Source organism: Ambystoma mexicanum, chromosome 6q (assembly GCF_040938575.1).
Source record: "Ambystoma mexicanum isolate Mex_15411 chromosome 6q, UKY_AmexF1_1, whole genome shotgun sequence".
NCBI classification, from domain to species: domain Eukaryota; kingdom Metazoa; phylum Chordata; class Amphibia; order Caudata; family Ambystomatidae; genus Ambystoma; species Ambystoma mexicanum.
Window position 1 is genome coordinate 1,549,227,945 of NC_090937.1, and position 14,584 is coordinate 1,549,242,528.

Genomic DNA, 14,584 nt, shown 5'->3' on the forward strand with positions numbered 1-14,584 from the left:
TCCAAATCCTCCCTCCCCATCAGAGCCTCCCCCTCCCGGCATTGCTGGGATACGAACTCTTGCTAGATCTGATCGAGTCCACCCCCCAGACCACATCAACATCTTAGTACTCTACCGCCAATCTAACCACATGGGTGCACCGGATGATGACATTACCCTGCTCATCGCCCCTCTCCTCAAGCCCAAAACCAAATTCATACTCTTAGGTGACTTTAACCTAGGTTTCAAAGACCCCTCTGATCAGAAGACCACTGCCCTCACTACAGCTCTCGACAAGATGAACTTCTCCCAAGCTCTTCTCACCTCCACCCATGATAAAGGAAGGATCCTTGACTGGATACTTTCCACCACCGTCTCCGTCTAAGTCTGTTCCATTGACCCTGTACCATGGACAGACCACTCACTGATCTGCTTCACCATGGCCAATGTACCCACCACAACATGCAAACCATGTGACCTCCCATGTGTCACTGCCAGACACACACGTAAACATACCAAGGGACAAATGGAACCCACCATCCTCTCCTCCCTGGAGACACTGCCCGACAGCACTAACCCCAAAGTCATTCTCTCGGCCTACAACACTGCGCTCCTCTGAGCACTATAGCGGCATGCCCCCCTCAAAACCACAACCCGCAAAAGAAGTAACTACATGAGCTGGTTCACATAAGAACTAATCTCCCTCTGCAAACAAAATCATGCCAATGAACATCAATGGATAACAAGCCCTTAGCCCGCTAATAAGGTAGTCTTTAGCCGCTGTGCTAGTGCTTACAAAACAGCCCTCCTCACCACTAAAGCCAACATATATAAAATCACAATTACTGAATCAAGTTCCAATATCAGAGAGCTCTTCAAAATCCTTAAAGTGCTCGAAAACCCCAGCCCCCCTTCTGGCAGCTTCCCTAAAAACAAAGTCTGGGGCTCCCTCATTCAGTCAGCCCTAGCCACCAAATCCCACAACCTCAGGGATAAAACCCTACTAAAAGCCTCCCGCCTCCCGTCCTCAGTGTTGGCCCCCTTTGAATCCATCTCTCCTGCCATGCCCATTACCCCCCTGTTTCACTTCTTCTCGGTCTCCCTTACGGAGGGGCTCACCTCCATCCAACGCCTGAAAGCCTCAAACTGCTCTGGGGACATCTGCCCAGCCCACCTTGTCAGAAATGTGTGCTGATCCTCTAGCTCCCACCAATGCCAACTTCATTAATGCCTCCTTTAAGTCCAACACAGTACCCAGCTCCATCAAATAAGCTTCGGTCATGCCACTCCTTAAGAAACCCTCCCTCGACCCCATCAACTACGGCCCCATTACGACAGTGCCCTACCTCCTAAGAATTCAATTCTTTACCGCCTACCCCCAACTCTAATCACACCTTGAAGCCCCTAATATGCTGGGCACCTGCCAATCAGGGTCCATACGCAGTCACAGCACAGAATCGTCTTGACTTAAAGATTCAGCTCGATCACATCCAGGACACCATCCTCCTACCTCTAAACCTGTTGGCGGCCTTCGATCTCGTCGACCACACGATTTGGTGCCATCACCTCAGTGCCACCTTCAACCTCTCCCCCGAAGCGGCCAACTGGATCAAGTTCTTCCTGTCTGGACGATCCTCCAGAGTCTACATGGGAACGGAAGCAGCTGACCCCATACCCATCTCCTATTGTGTCCCACAAGGATCCTGCCTCTCTCCTACCCTGTAAAACATGTACACCAAACCCCTCTTTGACCACCTAGACAGCCTCGGCATCCCATACACTAACTTTGCTGATGACTTGCAGGTCCTCCTCAAACTCACTGCCAACTACGAACGAGACTCAGACAACATCCGCCACATCTACAGCATCATCCAGCCATTGATCCCACCATCTCTGTCTGAAAGATGACAAAACAGAGTTCCTTATCATGGGCTCCCTAAACTGCCTCAAACACCTTGACCCTTCCTTTACCTCATTTTGCAATGATGGGAACACTAACCCTGTGTCCTCCCATATCAAAACTCTGCGAGACTACCTCGACGCAGAACTAAACATGCAGAAACATGTCAAGGCAGCCGCCTCATCCACCTCCTACTCAACCAAACTTATCAATATCTCTAGAAAATGTGTTACCATTAATAACTGCCTCACCCTAGTCAGGACTATCATTTGTAGTAAAACTTAATTATTGCAATGCTATCCTGGCTGGAACACCAATGAAAAATATCAACAAATGACAGCTGATCCAAAACAATGCGCTCAGAGCAGCCTCGGGCCTAAAATGGTCTGAACACATTTCGCTAATTAGACGTGAGGCGCATATGCTCCCCATTAAGGCGGGCATTGAGTTCAATTTCCTTGCCATCACCCATCGCGGCCTTCACAGCACTGCTCCCCCTTCCCTCACCCACGGCATCATAAAAAAACACAATACACACAGTTTACGCTCCTCTTCCTCCACCTCACCACTCACCCCGGGATTCAACAGAAAGAGAACTGGAGGTGCCAGTTTCACCATCATTGCCCCCACCCTGTGAACTCTTTAACTTCCTCGATCCAAGAAGAACCCTCATACCCTAATTTATGCAAAAAGTTAAAACAGCCCTGTTTAATAAATACACTTGACTGCCCTACATGTAATGTAATGTCAGAAAACCTACAACTGCCTCCTCTACAATGACTACAGTATATTGTTCCACCTGAAAACCCACTTGTCTCGGGAGGTTAGCTCGGGTGCAATGTGCTCGCCTTGGAAGCAAGACGACATGGAGCACCACAGGTTCGATCCCCGGGTCCCTTCTTAGAAACCTCTGGGTATTAAGCATGTTATAAATAACCTATCATATTATATCATTTGTAACACCTATTACTTGTACTGTACCATGCGTCTAGCGCTGTGATACCTCTGGGTCTGGGTGCTATCAATAAACAAATAAATAAATACATTGATAGCTTTGTAGACTAATTTGAAAGAGAGTTCTTTTACATGAAGAACCATGTTGTCAGTAAGTAGAAATGAGGGAGGACCTGTGCAGGTTGTAGAGAGTGTGGCTAGCAAAGTTGAGGACATTTTCTAGAGGGAGGAAGGAGTAGAGAGGAAGGCCGCGGAGTAGGCTGGAGCAGCAGTCAAGTTTACTGAGCATGAGGGTGATAAGAGTTTGTGTAGGGTGGTTAGTAGGAAAAGGACACACTTTCCAAAAGGTAATGGGGTAAGTATGAGCAGCAGATCTGGTGCTAGTCATGAATTGATTTATTCAGAGGTCGCTTTCAAAGAGGTCAAGCCTTGGTCCAGGGAGCAAAAAGGCTAGGCGGGAAGAAGATGGGAGAGCGGAGGGATGGCATTGAAAGCCAGGAGAAAGAGGACTTCTGTTTTTGAAGGCTTTAGCATAAGGCACCAGAGAGCCATCTAGCGATGAATTGCAGTGGGGCCGGTTGTAATCCATTCTGAGATGGCTGGGAATAGTGGGAGACGGTAGCAGAGTCAGAGTGGCGTGCTGATAATGCAGCAGAGTCATGAGGGGAGAACTAGGTTTCTATGATAGCAAGAAGTGACAGTTGAGGGTGATAGGAGTAGAAGTGATCAGTGATTAACCAAAACATGTTGCAGAGGGGTCGTGAAATCGAGGGGCCAAGTAAAAGATGAATGGGTGATGGGGTAGAGGAATAGGTGTTGTGCAGGAGGTGAGGCGTCCAGATGAGGTTGGAGCTCCTGGGACAATGGCAGCGTTTTGGTTGAGGGGAAGGAAGGAGAGTGGGAGGCCAGGGAGAGAAAAAGTGGTTAGAACAATTTGACGCTGTAGACTTTGAGAGAAGGAAAGGAGAAGAGAGAATAGACGGTGGAATGGAGCAAAGTCAAGGTTCATGATGAAGGATAGAAGAAATAGGCAAGTGAAGACTTAACCCTTGGCACAAATGGGGCCCTTTCAGGTAGGGCGTTATATAAAAGGGTAGGTAGGCAAATCAACAGAACAGAAATAAACACAGGACACAGATTTCAATTAATGTGCTCATGTGCTTAACTGGACTTGCCTGACTGAGCCGTGTATCCCCACCTTGGAGGACACATAGAACTCTGGGACAGTGGACAATGGGCAGTTCCCCCCTGCCAGCAAGAATGGGCATACCCGAGAAGGATTCCACAAGGGAATTCACTGAAGGAAAGACAGTTTGAGGTGCCATTTGGAAGAAGGGGAATACAGTAAGGCAGATAAAAAAATATAGGGAGAAATAAGGAAGGAGAAAAGAAAAAAGAAAGCATCATGGGTGTGGGGAGGGGGGGGTGTCTGGCCCAGCCCAGAAAAAGACCTAAAGCCCTTTGCTGCCTGCAGTGTGTGACCCAAGTGAAGAAGTGTCCCCAGCCCGGGGTCGACGTGATCAGACGGGAGCAGAGCGAGAGCCCCGGCCGTGTGGTTTGGTGATGCCAGGGTGAAGAATCCTGACAGTGCCAGCTTCGGCGTCATGTGCTGGGACACCAGCACCGCCAGGTGCCTGTAAGGTCTGTACCTCCCCTGGGGCCAGATGGGGAGGGCGGATTGGAGCAGGACTTACCTGGAAGCCGGCCACGTGTCCTACGTGGAGAGGACTCATTGCGAATTGAGGTGGTTCCCTGTAAACTCTGCCCAGGTGGACATGGCCTGGGCTGAGCCCAACTAGAATTTCCACACCTGCCTTAGGTACCCTCATCGGGGAAATGAAATGGGGACCTCACAAAGTCCTAAAATCCATGTCATAGCGCTGCCACAAAGCAATGAAAAGGGCACCTAAAGCCCTATTAGTTGTTCAAGTACACCGACACGGAAGATAAAGGGTGAGCAGGGCTCCATTGGCTCTGTGTTCAAGCACTGCACTGCCACAGAGGAAATGCATAGGATTTCCAATGCCCTATAGAGGAAGTGTCACGTGGTAGGGCTGCATAAATCCTAGACCCGTGCAAGGTGAAGCACATCAGTCAGCAGTTAACCATTTCTGCAACCCATGGCAGCCGCCCGCAGCAGAGCAGGGTTTGTTGACAGGATGACGGACAGTGATACCTGAAGTATGGAGGTACTGCACATTATACAGTTATTAGTTATGTTATATGACTGACAAGTTGAGACAGACTGAGACTTGGAAATGAATGGCAGACTGCAGCTGCCCATTTTGTTTAAAAGAGAGAAGTGTAAAAGAAATCATTATGGGAACTAAGAGCGGTTATGTGGAATGAGCAGAGGGGAGCCTTGGGAAAGAGTGAAAAGGACATGTCCTGAAGTTTATATGTTTAGTGAGTGGTGTTCCATAGTAACATCTACTTGAAAAATGACATAGCCCATTAGGATTGGGATCATGAAAGGAGCCGGTTGTTGAAGCAAATGAATGTAACTGGTTAGTGTAATGTGCCTTATTTAATACCAGGAACCCAGGATTGTGGCCCATCTCCTGTAGTAACATTTCTTAATTGCAGGTTGCTCAGTTCCTCACCGGAACAGCTGGTCTGGGACGGTGGGGTGGGTCCAGTGTGGACCATCACTGGCCGGGGGTAATTATAGCATTGTGCATCCCTCGGCACGGGGCCATGAAAACAGGGGCTCCAAAGACAGTGAAGAAAGGGTGCAGCCCAAGAGAGTGGGGGCGTGGGGAGAGCCGAAAGGGTAGGGTTGGAGGGTTGGCTGGGCAGATGCAAGTGTACGTTCTGTGTTGGGCTAGAATGGGGCTACAGGTAGCCCAAGGCAGTGAACAAACCCAAAGCAGTAATGTTTGCTGGTCCTGTGAGGTAAGAGCAGCTACCATTCTAAGTTGGTGATGGTGGAAATGGACCAATGAAAGGCACTCTCTGCATCCAACAACAGAGTAATGGGAATTTGGAAGCTGGTTATATCTGTAAACTAAACTGAAATGCAGCTCAACAAGTGGTCACTATATAAAAGCAACATGTGACAATTGCCTTCCCAATTTACACAGTCGGGCTAGCTTCTACAAACACCCACAAACCCACAATACCTACAATATGACTATAGCAATGACCCTATCAATGACCCTATCTATGACCCTATCTAAGAACAATCTCTCCTTATCGAATTAGGGCACTTGAAATGATAGGCCAAACCAAAGAGCTGGAAATAAAATGTAATTTCAATAAAACTCAGAGGTGACCTTTGAATAAACTTTTGCTCCAGGTTGTGTTTTTTCTTTTAAAACATACATATGGAATTGGTTCAGAGAGACCAGCGCAAGACTGGTTCACTGCAGCTGCCATTGCTCTGGTGACCCAACAGAGGCCAAAGCTGTTTTCACCTTCATGACAAGCTCACGAAGGTTTCACCAGTGGCACCTGCCAGAGTGCCTTGAAATCTGAAAAGACATCTTCATGCATAATCTAATCATTAAATAATGCTGAATGCTTCAAATCTTACCATGGCACACCCCAGGTACTGTTAAAAAGACACTGATTGAGCTTCTCAACTCTACTGATCACCTTTGTAAGCCTCTTGTAGTCACACTTCTTCCTTCTAAGTAGTTTAAAAGCGTTGCCATCATCCCACTTACACAAAACATCACCATGAAACTCTGCTATGCCCTACTACGACGTCCCTTAGCAGGTCCCTTCCTTAACGCCTGGTCTGACCAGGTGTTAAGGATGGGACCCGTAAAGGGATCTGGGCGCAAATAATGGGCTTGGCATATGCTGGCCCGTTATTTGCGCCCTCCACATTCCCATTGAGCCCTATGGGGGCTCAAATGGGAATGGGGATGTTCAGGGTCTGGGTTCCTTGAATGAGGAATTACTGGGCCCTCCAAGGTTGGAATGGACTGGTAAGTCCCCATTGAACCAAACAAGAGTTGGTACCGGTATGGGAGGCAGTCATGGCGCAAATAGCGCCATGACTACCACCATACTCGGAATGAGGGCCACTGCATTTATATCTATTTGGCTGGTTGGACAGACTCTTCTACCAGAAGGTTAAACTAGCTCCTGTGGCCTTCAAATTTCAAGTTGATACATTTTATTTTTCCATTGCTTTCCCCCTTGTCCCTTTTTCTGATTTTATGTTGTACTGTTTTGTATGTTGTTTTATGTGTGCTCTGAGCTCTTCGGGCATCTAGCGCAGTATAAATATGAATGTAAAGTAAAGTAAAAGCAGACCTATACTTGAACTAAAATTCTTGATTTCAATGCCACTAGGCCTAGTAAGATTGTTGTCATTGTCCTCCCTTTGTTTCCCCTCCCTTACCTCGTCGCGCCGTGAAACACTTGTGTATAGGCGCGTTATAAATGTCATATCATAAACCTCAGAATGTAACTTATGGTAATGAGTGGAGCTTCCTGACTGACCCCTCTACTTCATCTGCAAACGTACAGATCCCTATTTTGTGGTACATGGGGTACAATGTATCTGTTTGAGACAGAGCGCAAGAGATAGTCAGAGAGAGGCAGGGAGTGAGAGAGAAAGAGAGAGAGATTCACAGTGGCAATGTGAGATAGTGAAATGGGACCTATCTGAAAGAGGCCAATGGAAGAGTGCAGGGTTGCAGGCTGTTCTATCTTCTGAGGCCTGCTCCCTGCAACCCCAACTCACCGTCTCCCCTCTAAGACCTCCTATCACCCTCCAAAACCCCACAGTCCACTGGCACATGCCTAGCCGTTCGCACATGAGCACTAATTGAACCAGGACTAAGCTTTCCTCTCTAGCCCTATCACATCTTCCCACAGCAGCGACTAACCAGATGAGAAGTGCTGTCGTCTATCTGATCTGGGGCTCTTCCCTGTGGATAAAATACTCTCAAGTGTCTCCGCCAAACCCATAGAAAGCAGACTTCCCCCTAAAGAACTGGGCATTTCTGATAAATATCCATCAACACTGCAAGTTACGCATCTGCCTCTCTCACTGCCCCACTAATTTTTCATACAAAGCCACAATCAGGAAGACCACCAAAAGTGGCTGTAAGACGCTATACAAGACCACTTACTATATATTACATTACAGAAGAAACATAAAGAGAAAAAAACACTGAGCACCGAGACAGTCCCTTTTCAGGGCACTTTTAAACAGTTTCATTGATTATATAGATGAAGGTGGGCTGGCTATAGGAGAATAAATGCGTCAGGGATTTTTGGTGATGATGAGACATACATATTCAACATTTTGCCATGGACCAATATATGAATTCAACATATATTAGCTTGTCCAGCATAAGAGTAGGAGGGCATGGTGGTTGTGGGGAGGGTAATAGAGTATTAGAGGGTACAGGATTACCCTTCATTGACCAACAGGTGGAGCTAAAGTCTGCTCTTAAATAATTCCACTTAATTGCTTTCATGCCAGGCGGGGATTCCATTGGTTAGGGGCCAGCAAAGAGAAGCAGTGGAAGATAGAGGCAGTGCAGGAGGCAGGGACATAGAGGTTGCTTAGAGTTGAAGGGTAGGGAGTCCAAGTGGAAGAGTAGAAAGAGATGCAATCTGCTAGGTACCGGGGTGCTATTCAATAGTTAGATTTCAAAATAAGTAGAACGAGGGAGTCATTGGGCCTCATTAGGAGTCTGGTGGTATGGTAACAACGGTGCCAGTAAGGCACCGGCACCGTTGCAACTGCACCGCCATACTCCGAGTTGTGCTCGCGGGTGCCTTCCATTCCACCAGGTCTGCCCTGGCGTAATGGAAGGCACCCGCGAGCACAACTCGTGGATGCACCGGCTCTGTTATGAACACCGGCACTTGTGAATGGGCAATTACCTGTCCGCCAAACTCGGAATGGACCGGTAATTGCCCATTCGCGGGTGTCCGTGTCGGATGCGAGTTTGGCGGTAGCCGTGCCTGTTTTACAGGCACGGCTACCGCCAAACTCCTAATGATGCCCATTTTTTATCTAGAGCTACGTGGACTGGTGACGATACACTGAGGTTGGAGCGAATCTATAAAGGTTGTAGAGAGCGCATGTGGTAAAGCTTAGCACTTTGTTCAGGGGAGAGAAAGAGCAGAGTGGGGTTGATGAGGTCCAGAGGAAAGGAAATAGGGGAAGATAGGAAAAAGAGGGAGAAGGGTTGGCATTTTCAGGGTGGGAAGAAATTAAATTCCATTGCAGAGGTGCTTAACATCAGGTAGCTATCAGTGTCAGATGGCAGAGAGTAAGAGAGTGATGTAATCTAAGATCACCTGGGAGAAGGTATGGCAAATGAAGAAAATCTGGGTAACATCAGCAAAGAGGTGGCAAGAGACGCCAAAGGATCAAATTGATTTACCATGGTAGGACTTACATAGGGCTAAGAGGAGTGGGATCAGGACAGATCAGGACAGACCATTGTGTGAAGCCCACAGAAAGGTGGTGAAGGAGGAGGTGCTGGAGTGCAGAAAGTGGAGAAGGAGCGGTATGAGCGATACCCGCCCATTCAGTACTGTGCTTCTTGTGCCTAGATAGGAGTGCGTTTGAATGCGGGAGGGATAATCCACAGTGTCACAGACTGCAAAGAGATCAAGTAGAGTAAGAACAGAGAATTAGTGGGAGGTATGAGCAGTGGTCAGAGTTGATGACATCCATGAGAGTGGTTTCTATCCAGTGTTTGCTAAGAAATCCAGAGAGGGGGCAGTAGAGAAACCGGTCTGTAGAAAGAGAGATTGCTACAATCCGCATGGGTATTACTGTGGCCATCTAGCAGCAGGCTGGAAAGATGACATCTGATGGAAAGAGTTTTAAGTGGTGAGAGCAAGCAGCAGGAGTTAGATGGTTGGGAGTGTAAAGCAATCAGTGCAGGATGTATTAGCTGAGTGGAAGATGAGTTGCGACTCAGCTGGTGGAAGGGAAGAGAAATGGGATAGAGAAGCCGGAGTGTGGACTAAAGAGGAGGAGCAAAGGATGGGCTGGGATAGCAGAGTGGATAGGGAGGTCTGTATTGTGGTGATTCTATGGGAGAAGTAGGAGGCAAAGTCATTGTTGGAGATGGAGGAGGAGGGGGAGCCACATTTAAGGGGACAAGGCTGGCCTTAGAGGTCATGGACAGCTAGTGAGGGTGTGTGTGGGAGCTTGCCAGATCAGTGTAGTAGGAAGATGTGGCAGAGCACAGGCGATCTCATGGACAGCTAGTGAGGGTGTGTGCGGGAGCTTGCCAGATCAGTGTAGTAGGAAGATGTGGCAGAGCACAGGTGATCTCATGGACAGCTAGTGATGGTGTGTGCGGGTGCGTGCCAGATCAGTGTAGTAGGAAGATGTGGCAGAGCACAGGCGATCTCATGGACAGCTAGTGAGGGTGAGTGCGGGAGCTTGCCAGATCAGTGTAGTAGGAAGATGTGGCAGAGCACAGGCGATCTCATGGACAGCTAGTGAGGGTGTGTGCGGGAGCTTGCCAGATAGGTGTAGTAGGAAGATGTGGCAGAGCACAGGCGATCTCATGGACAGCTAGTGAGGGTGTGTGCGGGAGCTTGCCAGATCAGTGTAGTAGGAAGATGTGGCAGAGCACAGGCCATCTCATGGACAGCTAGTGAGGGTGTGTGCGGGAGCTTGCCAGATCAGTGTAGTAGGAAGATGTGGCAGAGCACAGGCGATCTCATGGACAGCTAGTGAGGGTGTGTGCGGGAGCTTGCCAGATCAGTGTAGTAGGAAGATGTGGCAGAGCACAGGCGATCTCATGGACAGCTAGTGAGGGTGTGTGCGGGAGCTTGCCAGATCAGTGTAGTAGGAAGATGTGGCAGAGCACAGGCGATCTCATGGACAGCTAGTGAGGGTGTGTGCGGGAGCTTGCCAGATCAGTGTAGTAGGAAGATGTGGCAGAGCACAGGCGATCTCATGGACAGCTAGGGAGGGTGTGTGCGGGTGCGTGCCAGATCAGTGTAGTAGGAAGATGTGGCAGAGCACAGGCAATCTCATGGACAGCTAGTGAGGGTGTGTGCGGGAGCTTGCCAGATCAGTGTAGTAGGAAGATGTGGCAGAGCACAGGCGATCTCATGGACAGCTAGTGAGGGTGTGTGCGGGAGCTTGCCAGATCGGTGTAGTAGGAAGATGTGGCAGAGCACAGGCGATCTCATGGACAGCTAGCGAGGGTGTGTGCAGGAGCTTGCCAGATCGGTGTAGTAGGAAGATGTGGCAGAGCACAGGCAATCTCATGGACAGCTAGCGAGGGTGTGTGCGGGAGCTTGCCAGATAGGTGTAGTAGGAAGATGTGGCAGAGCACAGGCGATCTCATGGACAGCTAGCGAGGGTGTGTGCGGGAGCTTGCCAGATCAGTGTAGTAGGAAGATGTGGCAGAGCACAGGCGATCTCATGGACAGCTAGCGAGGGTGTGTGCGGGAGCTTGCCAGATCAGTGTAGTAGGAAGATGTGGCAGAGCACAGGCAATCTCATGGACAGCTAGTTCGGGTGTGTGCGGGAGCTTGCTAGATCAGAGTAGTAGGAAGATGTGGCAGAGCACAGGCGATCTCATGGACAGCTAGTGACGGTGTGTGCGGGAGCTTGCCAGATCAGTGTAGTAGAAAGATGTGGCAGAGCACAGGCGATCTCATGGACAGCTAGTGCAGGTGTGTGCGGGAGCTTGCCAGATCAGTGTAGTAGGAAGATGTGGCAGAGCACAGGCCATCTCATGGACAGCTAGTGAGGGTGTGTGCGGGAGCTTGCCAGATCAGTGTAGTAGGAAGATGTGGCAGAGCACAGGCGATCTCATGGACAGCTAGTGAGGGTGTGTGCGGGAGCTTGCCAGATCAGTGTAGTAGGAAGATGTGGCAGAGCACAGGCAATCTCATGGACAGCTAGTGAGGGTGTGTGCGGGAGCGTGCCAGATCAGTGTAGTAGGAAGATGTGGCAGAGCACAGGCCATCTCATGGACAGCTAGTGAGGGTGTGTGCGGGAGCTTGCCAGATCAGTGTAGTAGGAAGATGTGGCAGAGCACAGGCAATCTCATGGACAGCTAGTGAGGGTGTGCGCGGGAGCTTGCCAGATCAGTGTAGTAGGAAGATGTGGCAGAGCACAGGCGATCTCATGGACAGCTAGTGAGGGTGTGTGCGGGAGCGTGCCGGATCAGTGTAGTAGGAAGATGTGGCAGAACACAGGCGATCTCATGGACAGCTAGTGAGGGTGTGTGCGGGAGCTTGCCGGATCAGTGTAGTAGGAAGATGTGGCAGAGCACAGGCGATCTCATGGACAGCTAGTGAGGGTGTGTGCGGGAGCTTGCCAGATCAGTAGTAGGAAGATGTGGCAGAGCACAGGCGATCTCATGGACAGCTAGTGAGGGTGTGTGCGGGAGCTTGCCAGATCAGTGTAGTAGGAAGATGTGGCAGAGCACAGGCAATCTCATGGACAGCTAGTGAGGGTGTGTGCGGGAGCTTGCAAGATCAGTGTAGTAGGAAGATGTGGCAGAGCACAGGCGATCTCATGGACAGCTAGTGAGGGTGTGTGCGGGAGCTTGCCAGATCAGTGTAGTAGGAAGATGTGGCAGAGCACAGGCGATCACATGGACAGCTAGTGAGGGTGTGAGCGGGAGCGTGCCAGATCAGTGTAGTAGGAAGATGTGGCAGAGCACAGGCGATCTCATGGACAGCTAGTGAGGGTGTGTGCGGGAGCGTGCCAGATCAGTGTAGTAGGAAGATGTGGCAGAGCACAGGCGATCTCATGGACAGCTAGTGAGGGTGTGTACGGGAGCGTGCCAGATCAGTGTAGTAGGAAGATGTGGCAGAGCACAGGCGATCTCATGGACAGCTAGTGAGGGTGTGTGCGGGAGCTTGCCAGATCAAGGTAGTAGGAAGATGTGGCAGAGCACAGGCGATCTCATGGACAGCTACATGAAGTTATGTGACCAGGGGAGCAAGATGTTTACCAGCAGCTTCAGTGGAGATGAATGGTAGTCCTCAGCTGGGGACTGCTGGGACATTCATGGCGAGGGAGGGGTCAGGTAGTAGGTGAAGGAACAGTGATAGTCAAAGGGGGCCGGCAATGCACTGTTAAGTTCAGTATTCAGAAGTCACTTGCTTCATTGGCAAATTACCAGTTCTGGGACGTCCTTTAGAGAAGTCTGTAAAGCTGTAAAGAAGAATGACAAAGAAACAAGTCTAGACTGGTCCAAGTCCTCATCAGAATCAGTGCATCCACTTACTTGGCTGTGAAATTCAACCTTTTGGTAGGTAGTCAGTTCTCAAGGAGCGAAGCCAACCTGCTCCTTGAAATTCCTACCCTCAGTAGCAGGTGTTTATCCTGTTCTATTCCTCGCTTCTGGAATAACTATTACAAAGGGCCTCATTACGACCCTGGCAGAAAACCATGGTGCTAATAGCACCATGGTCCATGCCGGTAACTTACCGACTCCGCCATGTAGAAAGGGGGAATTACCACCCCATTGCAAGGTTGGCGGGGCGGTAATTCCCCCTTCCTCCATGGCCCTTCCCCATTCCCATTTTTGCCCCATAGGGCTCAATGGGAATGGGGAAGGCGCTAAGTACGGTACCACAAATTGCGTTACCGTACTTAGCACCAAGGTCCCTTTGCGGGTCCCTACTTTAACGCCTGGTGTAGACCAGCCGTTAAGGTCGGGTCCCGCAAAGGGACCTCGTAACCAGATTCTAATGCGTTAATGGCGCCGCAGCCTTTTACGCCACCTTTAACCAATTAGCTCCAGGGTCGTAATGAGGCCCATAGTCTTCTGTGGTGTCTTGGGTGCTATTCTTTGCTTTTTTGTCTTTTTCTTTTCTGTTTTAGCATTTTGTATTTTACGGGAGGCTACTGATGACTGGTGCATGGGTTCTGTTTAAGTAAATTGTATTTTTTTTTTTCTATAGTTTTCACATTGCTTGACTAACTCTTTGGTAAGGTTTGCACTCTATAAGAATGTTGAATGAATTAATGAATAAATAAATAAATAAATATACATACATACCTACATAAATATTGCAGTGCTAGGCTTTCTGAAACTTTCATGGCATTATACACTGTAAGCATCCATGCATGGGTAAGAGTATGGGTCAAAGGCAGAACGGCAGGAGACACAATGATCACTGAGCAACCAAAAGCAGAACTGTACCTGCACTAATGGACGCCAACCGGATGGAGTCGGGGCCTCGAACAACAGACTCATAGGGTGAGCTCTCCAGGGCGTTCATTCCTGAAACGTAAGGCGACAATATCAATCAGAAAGTCACAAAGAATGCTCAAACTTTAGTCTATACACTAATCAACTCATCGGGACGTGTATCGTACATGAACATCAGTGCGCTATGGAAGGACCACCAGAATGTCTACTGGTGGCTATGTTATACTATGTTATACATCTTTTATACTGGGCGATATCATCACCACCGTGGTCTCAAAGCATTGAGGCTTGTTCCGAAGTTGGCGTATTGTGCGCCTGCCCGGAAGTTGCACACTGTGTTCTGTTGAGGAAAGGAGAAAGCAAAACCTCTTATAACAACTCCTTATGGTTAGATGTCCTGATAGGACTTACAGGCCCCAGTCTAAGGCTACTGTTTGACTCATGGGTTGGCACCTACTTAGAAATGATAAATTGGGACAGTGTAACATTGATGCCATTTGGAGGCCAAGAAAGCTAGGGCACCTTAGAACGGCCGAGCCTTGAATGCCTCCGGAAAGGGAATTATTTTGCTTGCAGGTGTTTCCAGGTTATATTGGACATGTTACGTTAAAAAGCAGTGAGAATCAGA

General features: G+C 49.0%; 1 protein-coding gene across 1 annotated transcript in view; it reads right to left on the minus strand.

Annotated features, from left to right (window-relative positions):
• The window catches only part of GFRA4 (GDNF family receptor alpha 4), a 929,345-nt gene that overhangs the window by 218,457 nt on the left and 696,304 nt on the right, over window positions 1-14,584 (minus strand). The window contains exon 3 of the mRNA XM_069632254.1: window positions 13,948-14,028. Coding sequence (XP_069488355.1) covers window positions 13,948-14,028 — 81 coding nt within the window. The remainder of the gene's footprint in view (window positions 1-13,947; window positions 14,029-14,584) is intronic.